This window comes from Anoplophora glabripennis, unplaced genomic scaffold, assembly GCF_000390285.2.
Source record: "Anoplophora glabripennis isolate ALB-LARVAE unplaced genomic scaffold, Agla_2.0 scaffold149, whole genome shotgun sequence".
Classification (NCBI taxonomy): domain Eukaryota; kingdom Metazoa; phylum Arthropoda; class Insecta; order Coleoptera; family Cerambycidae; genus Anoplophora; species Anoplophora glabripennis.
Genome location: NW_019416248.1, coordinates 214,255 through 231,071, shown reverse-complemented (window position 1 = coordinate 231,071; position 16,817 = coordinate 214,255). Strand labels below are relative to the sequence as shown.

At 34.3% G+C, this 16,817-nt stretch overlaps 1 protein-coding gene across 2 annotated transcripts in view; it reads right to left on the bottom strand.

Moving 5' to 3' along the window:
* LOC108911727 (collagen alpha-1(XV) chain-like) overlaps positions 1-16,817 on the bottom strand; it is a 233,900-nt gene that overhangs the window by 112,007 nt on the left and 105,076 nt on the right. For both annotated transcript variants that reach the window (XM_018716726.1, XM_018716728.1), the window contains exons 3-4: positions 1,897-2,268; positions 988-1,160 (exon numbers count right to left, since the gene is read on the bottom strand). In XM_018716726.1, coding sequence (XP_018572242.1) covers positions 988-1,160; positions 1,897-2,268 — 545 coding nt within the window. The remainder of the gene's footprint in view (positions 1-987; positions 1,161-1,896; positions 2,269-16,817) is intronic.

Below are 16,817 nucleotides of genomic sequence, written 5' to 3'. Positions count from 1 at the left end.
AATCTAAATTTTGAAAAAAAATTTGCAAATTTTCAAAATTTTGCACAGCAAAGACCAAGGCCCTTAGATACTTGAAAATGTAATCACATATAGAAGGGCTCTCAAGCTTTCAAACGCTTTTTGAAAAATTCGAATCCGTCAATTAGAAGAACTCCGACGCTTGTTTAAACATTGGTCGAATTTTTGTACTTATAAACAATTAGAATAACTTTGTGAATATTCAATCAAATCAAATTTTTTAAAGCAGGTTTTAAAAGTTATTGGAAAGAAGCTTCTTTAAAAAAAAAACAGATCGATTGGTCAATTATTATTGATTATTGGTCAATTCGACGTAGTTAAAAGTTACTTTGGAAAATTTACTCTCCATTGTAGACATGTATGAAAAGAAGAACAAATAATCTAATATCAGCAACCTCTTGTATCCCAAGATTTTCTTAATTGCCGTATAAATTACATTCCATAGTACCACCGTACAAACTCGTTTAGCTCATTTTCTGATTTAATAGGGCTCCATTCATGAATTTATTTTTAAAAACGTACCGTGAACTAGCTTAAATTCTCATCAATAGACGTCAGACGCCATTGAAAATTTATTTTTACACTTCTTATTCCAAAATTAACCTTCAGAATGAAATAAACGCTCATCGTAGGGCCTTTTATCCATAAAAAGCTATTTAAAGATCGCTGAAAAGAGACCCGTTGAACAATTGAAAAACGACGGCCATACAATTTTTTGTATTATATATACCGCGTGCGTTATTTTGGTGGTTAAATTAAGAAAATTTTCTTTCACAACAACAGTAATATTTAAATCGATACAACCAGTACATTCTGGGGTTCCTCAGGGCTCAGTTTCGAGACCATTGTTATTTTAAATGACAGAAGCTTCTTCTAAATCTAGTAAAGGCAATACTCGATAATGAAACGGTTGTTTGGCGGCTTGGCTTGGAAGTTATGACGGAAACGAAAAAAAAAAACACTACTCACCTCATAGGGTTCTCCAATAGTAGGCCCTGCCTGAGCTATATACAGCGTGGATGCCGAATCAAAGACCAACTCCAAGGGCTTCCTCTGCACCAGCATCGTCTCCGTCTCATTGCAGTTGAAGAACAGAGTGACGTTGTCCAGCGACACCCTGAAGGCGAACCTCATCCATTTGCCTAGTGATGGGAAACACTGGTTATTTTACCAGAATGATACCGGTTTAATTGTAACCCCATAATCGTTCGTGTGAACGAACCGTAGAGTCATAGGTAGCGAATGATTCGATTATTATTAAGGTCCGGGCAGTAACCGTACATACCAGGGCCGTACTTGATTTCTAGAAGCGTTATTTTCACAAACTGCAACACGTAAGGAAAAGAGACTACACGTATTTATGGAATATAAAAAAATCTAGATTTGGGATTTGGCAGACTAATTTGGTGACTAATGACATCATCAATTATATTGTTTTCAGAAACACCCAAATTTTTTCCTGTAATTGGTAATTCTTTTGAGACTCTTTAGGGTGATATTGCTTACAACTTTTAAACAGGCAGTAATACAGAAAAAAATCTCTAATATAAGTTTATTAGAAGAAAGAGAGCTTTTTAACAGAAAATTTGGATGTGTTTTTGGAAAAAAAATAATTGATGACGTCATCAGTCGTTTCTGTCAAATCCCAAAGATAATACTTTCGGTTGAAAATGGAGGTTACCTCATCCCATTCAACACCACGTGTCCCAAATTTTATTTAAATTTTTTGTATCCTCACAGTAGGCCCATACTATCGAGTTTGAGACACATTGTACAACGGTGTACTGAATCCGCCCCTGGATTTTAATGTACGGATCATGTACGGACCCTAATAATTACCAATGAACCCTTCACGAACCACACACACTCTACACTTACCGTGAAACTTGGGAACTGTGAAGTTCGCTATGCTCTGCGAATTGAACTCGGACGAGTCGGTGTAGAAGAGCGACAGCGCCGCCGAGCTGGCCCCTTCGGGCGCTATCCTGACGCCCAGCTCGACGACCGTGTCGTACGGGTTGACTACGGCGAAGATGAAGCCGCCACGTTTGGATCGCGGCTTAGCGCTTATTAGAATCGAGAACTCCGGCGACAGCTTCTCCGGCAATATTTGGCGATGGGCTATCTTGACGTCGGATCCGGTGCGGAAGCCGAAGGCGGGGAAGCCGTCGTGGCCGTCCTCGTCGATGTACTGCGTCTTGGCGTCCTGGAAGGGGATCTTCACGGCCCTGAGGATGTCGTATTCGGAAACTGAAACACAAATCAACACGAAAAAATGAAATTTACGCAATAAAACAGTGAGAAATGCCATTAATTTTACTTAAAAAATAAAGATTATGCAATCAGACAACATAAAGAGACATCTTTTTAGATCCGCGCCAGCCAGTAATTTTGTTAAATTAAAACAATAAGATCAAGATTGAAAATGTTGATTTTTCATCTAAAAATGCATGTTTTACCATTTTTTAAAAATAACTCGGAAACCTTGCGTTTTATCGAAAAACTCGTATATAGCAAAAATAAAGCTTTTGAAACAACGAATCGATACATTTTTTGCTGATTACCGTAGATGTAATAATAACCGAGTTATCTCCCTCTAAAGGTGATTGTTTATTTTTTGGAAAGAAAAATCGAACTTTTTACCGTAAAATAATGGCGAAAGAACTAATTTTTCGAAGAAAATGAATATAACCTTTTTTAAAGTGCTTGGAAAGACCTTTAAAGTGCTTTTTGAAACAATTTCGTAGCTCAAAAACTCGCGGAGTTATGAGGAAAATAAAATGGTCATCTCATTTTTTCGAAGAAAAAATCAACAATAAAATCTATGGCTGAACCATAAGAATAGAAATTAAGCGTAATCCATGTACAGTTGACTTTATTTACAAGTTTGACCGGTTTAGAATGCCTAAATTTAAAAAAGAGTTTCAAATAATGCTAAAAAATATTAATTTTTAAAAACATTTCTTTTTTTTTCGAAATAACTCAAAAACTAGACAAGATACGTGAAAAATGCAAGAGTTCAAAATGGAAGGTATTTTTTATAATATTTTTGCTCTCTTTCGATTTTTTTGTAGAACAAAAATTAACAGAAATATTACGTTTTTTAGTTTGCACTTGCGTGTAAGGACCACCTTCTTTGAGTCCTTAAAACCTAAAAATCTCGAAAACGAAGAGTTCAAGACCCTTCAACTATACAGTGTGAGTCAGTTTTTTGTGGTAGGATTTTAACAGTTGATAGAGATTCATTTTTTAATAAGAAAAGTTCCTATAAACGTAGGTCTTAGAACGCTTCGTTTGTGAGATATAGGGTGTTGAAAACAAACATTTTTAAGAATTTTTCTCAATATCTCTAAAAGACCAACAGATATTAAATTGAAATTTGGCATGAAAAAACAAACACAGAACTTAAAAAAAGAACTAATTGACACACACGTTACACAATGTTTGCGTTCTTATGTCAACGTTATCACATTTAATAGTTTTTGTTGATTTTCAGGGTCATCATATTTTTCTTATTACAAATGTACTACCAATATCGTTGGAACAGTTTCATGCCAAATGAATTTAACCAAAAACCGTTCATTTTATAAAAAAAACTGAAAGAGAACTGTTTTGTTCAGAATTGATTAAAAAATTTAGAAATTATGTTATTTTCCAGAAAAATCCACGGGCGTACGATTTGTTTTTTTAAAGGGGGCAGTAACCCACCTCAGGCACGTCACTGGTATGCGAAATGGATAACAGATATCTTTGTTTTATTCACCATAACTAATGTGTTATTAATACCAAATTTCAGTTCAATACATATTGGTCTTTTAGAGATATTAAGAAAAATTCTTAAAAAAAGTTTATTGTCAACACCCTATATCTCACAGACGAAGCGTTCTAAGACCTACGTTTATAGGAACTTTTCTTATTAAAAAATGATTCTCTATCAACTGTTAAAATCCTACTAAAAAAAACTGACTCACCCTGTATAGGTTGATTTGTAGCTCTTGCAATTTCCTGCTTTTTGGAGCGATGAAACGTATTAAAAATTAAAAAAATTATCGTGAAAAAATGAATTGGTAATGATAGTATTAATCCAACTGATTGGGGATGGATTTTAAGGGTTGAAACGTTGCAATAAATCATGTAGGTATCTATAAACAGTGAAAAATAATCAATTCTTCATTATTGCTCCATCAAAACATTTCAGAGCCGCGAAAACTAATATTTGTTTTTTTTACCCATAAAAGGTGGATTTTAAGGGTTGAAATGTTACTACAAATCAAAAATTATTTTTCAAAATATAAAAGAATGCTTATTCTATTGACATAACACTTAAATCTATGGTTTTTACATTTTTTGCAAGAAGGGGTAGTTTTCACCCCCTAAAATCAATAAGCGCACATTATGGATATGTAACTTTTGTAAAAGAGGGTAAAATGAGCTTACTCACCAATTTTCATGAAAATCGGTGCATGTGTCAAGAAGAAGTTTTCCTGGTTTGAATTTATTGATTAAATATCTCTATTTCGTGAAATTTCACAATGTTCTTTAAACGTTATAATCTTACCGATGTACGTGTAGCGTGACGCGAATTTTCCGTAAATGGAGGAGACACAGTTCACATGGCAAATTCAATAAATAATTGACGAAGCAAGAGGAAGTTTCTATTCAGAAAGGAACTCCCAATAAAGCATTAATAAATTTTTGATTATACCATAGCAAAGTTATTTTATTCTTCGCTTTTATTATTTTAAGCTTCGAGAGCCAAGATGCTGAAAACATGAAAAAATATACAATGCACGAATCCATGCTTGGAGCTACTTGTCGTAATTTGATTATTGTTGTCTTGAAAATAGGTATTTTAAAATATCCTATATTCAAACCTTTTATTTAAAAAGATGTTAGAAATACTTACTACAACAGGAAAAACTTTTTCACCCCTTTCAATTTTTGACATAAGTTCATTAACACCCTGTATAGATATTTATCTATCTGCATGTAAAGACCTGTTTTGTAACGACAAAACCGTATATTTTTCCAATAGAACTAGAAACCGGAAATATTTACAGTGTCAATTAAAGGAACTTTGAAAGGTTTTTTTCTATCGATATTATGTTTAACATTTCACTATAGTGACATACTCATTTTACTAGAGGAAACTATTTTTCATTTCTGTCATTTCCAAAGATCAGTCTAGGCAGACGGTAAAATTCTTGTAACTTTCCCGTTTCCAGCAAGTTTTCCTGAAGCGGACCTGATTGATTAATATTAAATTAGTTTTATTACGTTTTAAGAGCAGAACGACGGGATTATAAGATCTGAAAAGAAAGATTAAAGTTAAATTGTTTCTGTTCTCTGACACCCCAAGCTCCGCGTATTTATTAAATTTTAAGGGTAACTTTCATTGGAACGGCTTTTCTATTTTGTTTTTCTGAATGTACACTGCGTTTAACTTTAATGTAAATTGCTAATACAATTGTCCCTCCAAGGTTGATTATAAATATGAGGAAAATGGAAGGTACGCTTAACCGAATTGTGAATGTATTTCAGGCAAATGAAACAGTTTGAGAGTAGAAATTGAATCCTCGCTTCTCCCAAAGAATAGTGGAAGAGGAAGGGGTATATTGGTTTGTTTCTTACTATTTATAGTGTGGAATAGATGGCGCTTTTGATAATTGAAAGCGTGTTCGTTCGGATATCTGAAAATTCTCGGATGTTAGAAATACTTGGAATTAACTTAGTTGCAACGTACCCCCTCAGTCCAAGCTTTCAAACAAATATTCCAACTTCCTGCAACAAACATAAGATATACCTACATCTCTCGATTTAGTTCTCTTATATTTCGCCTGACGCGCGCGAAACTTTTAAGTTTATGCTATTGGGTACGACCGTTTTCATAAAATAAGAAACCGCTTGCTGAAAATTGACTTTGTCATATATCAACTAGATAATAGCAGAAAAAGTTCAGAAACTCCAAGTTAGTTGGACAAGTTGGAATGGATACGTTTTTTCGGGTTTCGGGCAAGGTGGAAGGTTATTGTTGCGGAACTGGAACTTTTTAAATATTAACTTCGCCGGAAACCCATTTTATGCACAAATTTATTGTGGAAGCTATAAATTTATAATATTTCCGTAAATAATACAGCGCTTGCAAAAATTGATGCATCAGATGATGGCACTTGTAAACTACATAAAAACTTAATATTCATTTAACTTTTTATGTAATCGACTTACGTCTACTAAGAAAGATCTAAAAGCAATGGCGTTTCTTTCAGAAGTTGGGGGGGCAATAAATAATAAATAATATGTATAAATGGAAATGGAATAGTCTCTTACTTCTTCCGAGGAAAATATGTTCCTGAAACTCAAGAATTCCGCTCCGCCAGGAAACAATCCCTACGAACTCTCAAGGGGGTGTTTTCTCTCCAAGGTTAATAGGGTTGCGATATCGTATAAAGTTTAACTATATGGAATTGTGAGAAGGGGAATTTTCCGAACTTGGCGTATATATATCAGCGGTAATGGCGTATAATTACTAAGGATATATGAAATTTCCAAAGCGAAAAATGTAAATGTTCTATTAATTTTGTGTTTTGCTACAGCTGTTCAAGACTGGAATTTAATTAATAGTAGAAATGATTTTTTCTCCCTTGTAATTAGAGCCTCTTTGCTTCAAAACATTAGAATAATCCTCTGACACAATTTTGTTTGTTCTGTTCTTACATTCTACATATCAACGTCTGGTGCTTTTAACAAAGGATTTTTAGCTTCGTTTCTAAAGTTTCTTTTCACATTTTCATTTTTAATTTAGCTCAGCAAGTTTTTTTTCTCTGTACTTAGTATCTGTTAGCTGGCACCAATCTGCCGTGACCCTTTTCCGGGAACCATAACGTGTGTGTCCCGCGTTGCAGATTCGTCTGTTCTTTGTCGCTTGTAACTGTTAGACGCGCTCTTCCATTCCATTGAGTGAAATTATTGAGCACATTTTCACTCAATATTGAGCATCACAACTTGCATATACTCAGTCTTATTCTCGGCGATCACAAAACGTCTCCACCCTCTACTTCCCCGTTTCCACAACACGGAGACGTCTTCGTATAACTCATTCCGACCACAACAGGCTATAACGGAATGGCTAATGAGCTGCAGTTATTTATTTATTTTCATTAGCCGTTAATTTGTTGCCCTTGCTTTATCCACGCTCATAGCCGGCCCAGAAATAATAATGTTATCTCCGTTTAGTTCCTAGGAGGCCGTCGGCACGTTTTATCTCATTATGCCATATTTAATGGGGATGGTCTTAATGTAGATGCTGCGGAAGTGAATAATGGAATAGGTATTTACAATAATAGAGAGATTGTACAGTGGATTCGCATCACTTCACTTTCGCAACTTTCAAAGTGAAATTAAATTTATCATAATAGAGGAATGAGGGTTTTGTGTCAGTCGGAGCGCTCAAATTAATGCCTAGGCGGATTGGTAGGACTTTTTATCAACAATAGTATAGTGGTTTAGTCCTCAAATGAGGAGAAAAACTCTAAGTAGCATGGAAAACTTTATTCTACTAATTTCGCTGGTAACACGAGACACAACCGAGCAGGAACTAAGCTTCAAGACTTCTGGTTCGTGCCTCGAAATGTTTTCGGTTTTATCCTTGTCACCAGGTACCTACTTTTATTACCCTATCCTAATTAACACTTATCCGGATCATTACCTACTCGGTTTGTGCTTATGTACCCTAATAAACAACAACTAATTTATGTTTACAGTCTACTTATTCTAATCTCATTTGCTAAATACATTTATTTATTTATGGCTCGTAAATTCCCAGAAAGCAAAATATTTTTATTGGGGCAGGTACTAAATGTAATTGTAGCATACCGCTACAACAGTATATTTGTTAAATGCGTGTTTATTTAACACTGACTATATTAGCTCTTTAACACTCAACAACACAACTAAGTTCGGATCGTACTGGTCATGGTTACATAAGTACAAGTTGTCGAAGTCGACGTTCGATCGCCTCACTAATGGGAACGAGTCGAATCCTGGGCGATCTTCGGTGCGATGTTGGCTTTCGGTAATTTGGCGTTGCCCTCAAACGTCGCCGTGCAGTATTTCTACATGCTAATGTGTAGTAGCTTAATTCTTCAATAGCTGAAGTTCTTCAACGTACTGGCCCATATTTTTCTGTTCTCATATTTCAAAGACCTCCATACGTATTAGTTGTCTGAACATTACACTGATATATTTCAAATAAATGCCCCAAAATATGATATACTTTTCACATTATAGAATAAAAAGAATTTCCCACCGTTTGAACCGGTAGAATTTGTCATTTCCGCTAGAAATACGTGGGAACTGAGACGAAATCGGGCATATTCAAATTTGTCATCGTCTTTTAGTGACTCCTTATTGCTTGGTTAGATTAATACAATTCCATTGGGGAATAATAATTCGAACAAATACTGGTATTAGTTCCGATAATGAATGAGAATCGTTAGAGTTCGTGGAACCAGGTTTGCAAAAGGTAGTATCGCTAACAATGTAACCTACTTGAAGTAATTTTTCTATATCTCAACATCTAATAGGTACTAAAATAACGCAGAAAAATTATTAGTGCAATGAATAATCCACTTGGTATTTTTTTTTTAAATAAGAGACATCATGTTTGCTAGTTCTGCAATTTTGTTTTATTTTGGACTGGTCTTATTTGTTTCTATTTTGAAGTATAGGGGTTGCAGATTTTCCGTCAATTTATTTATGATTTTCTTGTACCTTGTACCTACTCAAATAAAATTTCATGGACTTGTGGGTCACTTGGGATCTTCGTGATCTAAAAACTTTCTAGAACGACTGCATAACTTCACTGGAGGGCTATTTAAACGACATCTATTTCATTAAAATTAATAACAGTTCCCGAACCTCTATCTCTGATTTAACAGGTAGCATTAATTCTTGTTGCACAAAGCAGTTGTGCACAACAATGTGCATGGATATTACGATATGGTAATATTAAATTTAAACATAATAAATTCAATGAGAATTACTGTTTATTGTTCAAACTGTTCGGGGACTCATTTGCATATTTTACCATGCCGAGAACTACGGAACTGCAAGTAAATATGTCGGGACAATAAAATAGATTTATTTAATGCTCAGAGTACGGCAGTTTGGCCTTACTTAGTTGCTGAATTCATGGATATGATTTAATTAAATCGTTTTATGTTTTCTAATTTTTCCGCAGCATTCATTTCCACTTCACGTCGTTTTTGTTGTATTCTAAAGTTGATTTGTAATACATTGTTGTAGTGATTGCTGTGCTGTTTTTCGAGAGTAGTTTAATAGCCGTATATCCAAGTTTTGGCAATGTTGCAACGCATGCGAGCGAATTGGATACGTCGCGCTGAAGCTTGTGTGCAAGTAAATGGTGGGAACATCTATGAAAGTCAGCAGTTCTCAAAAGGTGGCTCCTTGCAATGTTGAGGTAAGTTAATTACATTTTACTCATTACAAATCCGTGTATTTACCTCATTTTGACGTAACGGACATACATATTTGACATAAGTTCATTAACGCCTTGTATACCACATATTCATCAGTGTTATACTCCAAGAAACAATACTTTACAAGTGTGTCAGTTCACAGCAAACCCGTATAGTTAGAGCACCACAACTTATCGATTATAGCGTGCTCTATTAGTATAAATAGAGATCACAGCTGGATATACAGGTACTGTTTCTACAACATAAGAATAACACCGTTTCGAGAGCACATCCAATATTGCCGTAGATCACAAGGGATGGGGGTTTGTTATTGACAGGTAATGATGTCATCAACAGATGTTCGAATGGCAACGAGATGAAAGGACTGGAGCTGTACGAAGTCGGGGGCAAGTTGTCCGGGAGAAATTTCCAGCAATTATAACTCAAATTTTATGTACTAGTTCTTAGTATCCCTTACACAACATTGTTGTAAAAGTAAAATATAAGACGATGGGGAAAATGGAGTAGTACATTTTTAATGTAAGCTTAATGCATTGAACAATTGATTACAATCTGCCGTTGTTTCGAGGAGCTCTCCAATTACAGATCTCTGTAAATTACCCCGCATATTTCCAAACTAATGAACGTGGGCCTGGCAGGATAGTTTACTGAAAGTATACACGTCTACGCGGCAGTTCTAGTTTATCACCAACATTAATCGGTAATTTTAGAAATACCGATGTATTTTTAATCTCACAAGTATCTACTAGTTACAAGCAAGTATACACGCGAAAGGGGTATCAAAGGAAGTGTTCTAGAAGCGATCAGACTGGTCCGTAATACTTACAAATCACCTTAAAATATCCGAGGAATAACGGATACCCGATACGAATATCTGATTAGATGGAATCAACAAACCGTAGTGTCTGCTTCATGTATGACTAAACGACAAATTTAATTATCGTCATTAGACGAATGCTATTCCCGTAGTTATAATAAACAGCGTTAAGGTGTTCGTAACTACTTAGTTTTAATGAAATACCTGGGTAATTTTACGTCATTTATCTGTCTGGTGTAATAATTACATCGATATAATTACTGGGATAGCGTAGCAGTCCTGCAAAGGCTTTTTAGCATGTTTTATTTTAGTTTGAGATGGATTCGAAAGGTGGGTGACTTTCGAGATTGTTCTTGGTATTCCTGGTACATATACCTATGCTGATGCATGGAACGAAGTGAAACCTCCAAGTGTAGAATGTATCTTATCTTAGCTATAAATTCCAAGTAGTCTGCCGTACGAAATATATGGGCGGAATGGCCTCGAAGATCACGAAACTACATATTATGACCATATTTAAAGTTGTTTTATTCTTTAACCTATTTTTATTTAGATGTATTTACTGGATTCACTTAGAACTTGAAGTTTTTAAAGGTAGTTCTAAATTTTATACAAAATACCTGAATTATTATATTTATTACATTAATTTTCTGTTAAATAGAACAATTTCTACTGCCGAATGTACAATTAGTTAACAGGTTATTGCAGAATTATTGAGAAAATTACATTATATTTACATATCGGTCGTGATAACGAGTTAAAAAATTATAGTCCAGGCGATAGAGCAGGAAAAGTAGGCTTTGGTGGTTGTGTTTGAAGTCATTAATTTTATTGCACAGAAAAATTCCAAATATTTATTTTGTTTATTTATTCATTTATTTTCCTTTTATGATAATAAAGTTATTGTATAGGAATGGTCATAAAAAAAAACCTTAGGTCTAACACTTAAAACAAAAAACACGTATATTCCAAACACATTGTAGTACTTTGTTTTATATTTGTCGGTAACAAATTCAATATTCTAGGCCCTATAAATCTGGTTGAGTCACTAGTTATTTTTGATCTGGCAGAAGGCTCATATAGCTTATCCTTTCGTCTAGCCATACCTTAAACGTGAGTCAATTTGTGCAAAATATAACATTCTAATTTGTCCCCCATTTAAAAATGGTCTAATATTTCGAAATAAATATGTCAAAGAAGAAATTCTCGATATCAAAACTTCACAATGGTACTTTACCAATTTAGACATTCATCTAAGCGAATTCCAAGAAATTTAACAGTTTGAGTTTAGTGTTACTAAGATTGATATCCAAATTGTCACACTTCTTTTGTCTGCTATGAAATTGAATAACTTGAATTTTTTTAGGATTCATATAAAACTGATGTTGAGAGAAATAAGTATTTAATGAAATCAAAATGTGCTTGCTGTTTCATCAGCTTTGTGCAATCAAGTTTTATTAGTTTGTGTTCATTAATGCATTTCACGAAATTCACGTTTTAATGATTAAATTAAAAATATATATATTTTCTTATTTTAATGATCACTTTGTTAATTCATTGAAGTATATATAAATAATTGTTTATAGAGTAAAATGTAGAAAATTTAAAAAGAAAATCTAAATGATTATAAATGTGTAAAAATAAGTATTTTTAGTATTGATCATTTTTTATTATGACAAAATGTATGTCTATAAAAGTTGTGTGCCCTTTCTAAACCTTAATTTAAACCCACGATATGCGATAAACATTTTGAAATTTTTTTAATTAACAATTCTATCAATCGAAAACCACGCGATCAATCGTTGCAAAATTTTTAAGGTGTCATAGAATTGACATATGTTTTACTATTTGTTCACAAAGTTTCATCAATATTTATAAATATTTACTTATCTTAAAAATTGATGATTTTCTACTATTTTTCGCCCATTGTTAATGCAAAATTAACTTTTTTGATTCGCAGTTATTGTAACTTATAGAAAATCGTTAAAAAAACAAAAAATAAAGGATGACCTTTTTATTTAGGGCTTACTTTCAATGTTACAGGGAATATATGTCGAAAAACGGGTAATTTTTCGTTCTTTTTGAATGTTTGTTGTTCCCCTGGATTTAGTAATGGTTTTTTGGAATAGGCAAACTCGGATTCTTATTCTACATAATATTTGGGATTTTTCTGTACAAGAAAATAGTTGACTTCAAATACAAACGCCTCGAATGCTCTATCGCTTGGAGTATTACATCAATTACATCAAATTGCATTGAAACACTGTAAATTTTGAATGTAACTGCAATAATTACATTTTGATTTAACATAAATATAAAATGATATCAACAAATTTAAAAAAAAACTTCTTTCAAACGTATTGCTTAATGTCTTTCAATGATTTTGCGTGTATATGTAGACTTCAATTCTGTGGTTTAAGGGACCTCGACATATCTACTAAACACGCATTTTTGGTTGCTGTGCCAATTTATTCACCCGATTCGAGATTTTGCGACAGCCAGCTCGTGAGATTTAGTTATTTAATTACTTCTGCTTCTGTGTTTTGGGTAAGTTGGTGCAAATACGTGAATTCGGCGACTTTCTATACGTGTAGGCATGCAGAGAACGCACGACGTGATTGTTTTATTACACGCGGTGGATGCCAGACTACGTAGGAGGATTACACAAGCGGCAGGTTCCGCCCTTATTTTTAAACATACAGATACATATGTCGCTGTTCTGGAATAAATTCCGCAACACGATATTTTTCTGGTAAATTATTTTAGGAGGGTGCGTTTGAACTCTTTTAAGAGGGTCTGGTTACTGTGTCTTAACGTCATCGCTACATCATTATCATTACTTGAATGATATCACAGTTCGTGTCGCAGTTTGAAAAAAAAAAACCTGATTATTTTTGTTTGGTTTGTGAAAGCGTACCTAGTACAGTCATTGAAGCTGAAAATCAGCTGTAACCTCCGAATTCTTTGAAACTGCATGGATTTGCATGAAAATTTAGAATAAGGCTCATCTTAGGCTCAAAAGTGACATAAGCCCGATTGACGCTTTTTGTTTTTAAAGGTAAAAACTACCCCTAAGTGAAAAAATTAAGTTTTAAGCGTTTTATTGATAAAATCTTGTTCAAGCACAAAAATTAAATAATGTTCCATGTTCTCGAACATGTTTTATGATATATTTGATCTTTTCTACCCTTTATTTAACCCTTCAAAACTACCCCCATGCAAAAAATAATGATAAAAATTTACTTTTTAAAGATTTGGAATTATTAAATCGTGCAATTCTTTAAAATAAAAGTGACCTTATAGCTAATAAATGAATTTTTCCCTTTCAACCCCTAAAAACCACCCCTGTATGGACAAAAATGATAAAAAATTTCTTTTTAAAAGCTTGGAATGCTTTAACGGTGCAATTATTTAAAATAAAAATTCCCTCATTGCTTATGAAATAATTTGTTTCTCAGAACACTTTTCAACCCTTATAAATCATCCCTGTGCTAAAAAATGATAAACATTACGTTTTAAATCTTGGAATGCTATAATTGTGCAATAATTTAAAATAAAAATTTCCTTATATTGTTTATAAAAGAATATTTTACTTTTGTCATTTTCAACTCTTATAAACTACCCTTCAACTCTTATAAACTACCCTTTTATTAATATTGATGTAAAATATTTTTATTATAATCGATTTTTAAATATAGTCAATCATAAAAAAAATTGCTACGCTGCATATAAATAATCACACTAAATTTTTTTTGTATAATATAATAACGAGCGTTCAAATAAAAACGTGGTCAAGTTGGTTCTGAAAATTTGGACGTAGGGCGTAGCGTATAGCAAATGAACTTAAACGTCATCTGTCAAAGCGCTATATCGCCGCTATCAATTTGAATATTTTCGTTTTAAAAAGCGTTTAAAATGGTGTTTTCTCAAGAACAAAAAGTGTTTATCATAGAGTCCTACTTTAGAAATGGACGCAAGATTGATGGAATATGGAAGTATTCTATTGAGGAATGTTTCATAGAATTTCAAAATCAATTTCCCGGCGTTGTTGAGTACAAAATTTTTCAAAGTGCAGTTCAGCGTTGTGTTAATGTTTTTCGTGAAACGGGCAGTGTAACAAGAAAAGAAGGAAGCGGCCGACCTAAAAAGCGGACTGAAGAATTAAAAGAAAATGTCCAACAAATAATGGAAAATGCGCCAAGAACTTCTGTACGTGTTTTATCACAAATGGTGGGAGTATCAGTCGGTACCTGCCACACAGTGTTAAAAAAAGATTTGCGTTTGTTCTCCTATCGTTTAACTTGTCAGCAAGAACTTCATGAAGTTGATTTTCCGCGACGGGCTGTATTTTGTGAATGGTTTTTAAACAACTACGGTGAACTTCATAATATCACCTTTTTTTCTGATGAAGCCTGGTTTCATTTAAGTGGTTACGTAAACTCACAGAATATGAGAATGTGGTCTTCTGAAAAACCAGATAACTTTTTTGTCGAGGGCCCTCTACACGCTCAAAAAATTGGAGTTTGGTGTGCTCTCAATCGAAGGAGGATTTATGGACCTATTTTTTTTAATGGTACTCTTACTGCGCAAAGGTATAGAGAAGAAATTATCGCTCCTTTTGTTAACCAGCTGGAAGAAAACGAAATTACAAACTTTTACTTTCAACAAGATGGCGCAAGGGCACATACGGCAGGCGAGACGATGAATATGTTGAGGGAAGTTTTCCAAAATCGACTAATAAGTCTCAATGCTGAACATGAATTTCCACCGAGGTCATGTGATATTACGCCGTGTGATTTCTTTTTGTGGCCTTACCTTAAAAACACTATTTTTGAATTGCCCATTCCTGATTTAAACCATCTGCAGGCTCGACTTATAGACAAGATTCGTGAAAAGGTGTGGAAAGTGCTTGGAACAAGGAGGGGGACACTTTCAGCAGCAGATTTAATTTATTGTTATAACAAGGAGGGGGACACTTTCCGCAGCTCCTTTAATTGTTTGTTGTTGTTATCACGATTATTCTTTAAAATAAAGTTATATAGTCATTAACGTTATTGAAACTGACAGCTGCTATACAGCTCGTTGATAAATGAGGTTAAGTTGGTCGCTATAAGCTACTCCCTACGTCCAATGTGTCAGAGCCAACTTCGACCACATTTTTATTTGAACGCTCGTTATATAAAAATGAGAAAGCCTATTTTGCTCCGAAAAAATATCATTGGTTTTTTTACCATAACTCGGTTAATTTTGAAGCTATAGTATCCTACAAAAAGAAAAACATTTTAAAGATAATTTCAAGAACTGTAAGATCATTTGCATATGAAGCCTTTTAAGTCCTTCATTTTTTAAAGGGAAAGGATCGAAAGGCTTTCAAGTCGATCGGTTCAGTTTCAAAGAATTCGGAGGTGAAAAGCTTCAATAACTGTACTACTACCCTCAAAGTTTTTAATACATTTTGATACAAAGCGTACAAGCATACAGTTCCTGGTTAATGAGTTTTAAGATACCGGAGCTGACGTTCGATCACCTCCTATGATGGATCCGCCCTAGTTTTGAACATTTCCGAATTCTCGAAACTCGTATGAAAATTTTACTTAGTACTGGAAGCAATCAAATTTCTATAAGCTGACAGCTTATCCACAAAAAGCAGAAGTTTCTTGTTTCGAAATATAATCAGGGACAATATCAGAAACAACTAAGTGTACTCAGGGAATGCAAGTGCAGGAAACAATTTCTTCGGTCCTGCTTGTAATAATTCGCTGGGAATACAACAAGAACCTGCACGCTCCAGGATTTGCAAAGTAATATCGTTGCACACAAACTGCTCCTTATTCGAAATTAAATTGAAGTCCAAAGACAACGCTCGTCTTTGTGGCTGTGCGACGTCTTACAGACAGATAAACGTGCACGAATGATTTGTTTGGAGTGTTTAATATAAGAAACGACGAAATTGCCTGGCGGCACCGCTTCGCTATATCATTCCACCTGCTGAGACGCTCTTGTATCTCGATTCCGATGATGAGTACGTACGGCTCCGCCGCCGCCGCCGCCTCCTTCCCTCGTATCGAATCTCCCGACTTCCACGTAAATACGTATTCTTATAACGGGGCGCTTTTACAAATTAAAACTGACAGAAACAAGACGTCATTTTATTTTTATTGGAGCCGCCGGCGCCGTTTCTGAAATTACAAACGGCCATTTACGGAGGAGGGTTCATTTTAATGATAAAAGTTTTTATACCGAAGCGGTTTGGATATATGACGCCCTTGGAGAAACGTATTATTCCGCTGGTACACACGCCGTTTTAAAAATAATGAAAATTAACTGAATTAAAGCTGAAAGAAGTGAAAATGTAGCAGGAGTTTAACATTTTATTTCTTTATATCAATTTAAAACACATATTATATTTTGAGAGTTCCATGCTGTTGGCAGAGCGAGCGGTGTCGATTCCCGCTCAGAATTTCTCCCCAGGTTTCAACTTTTCT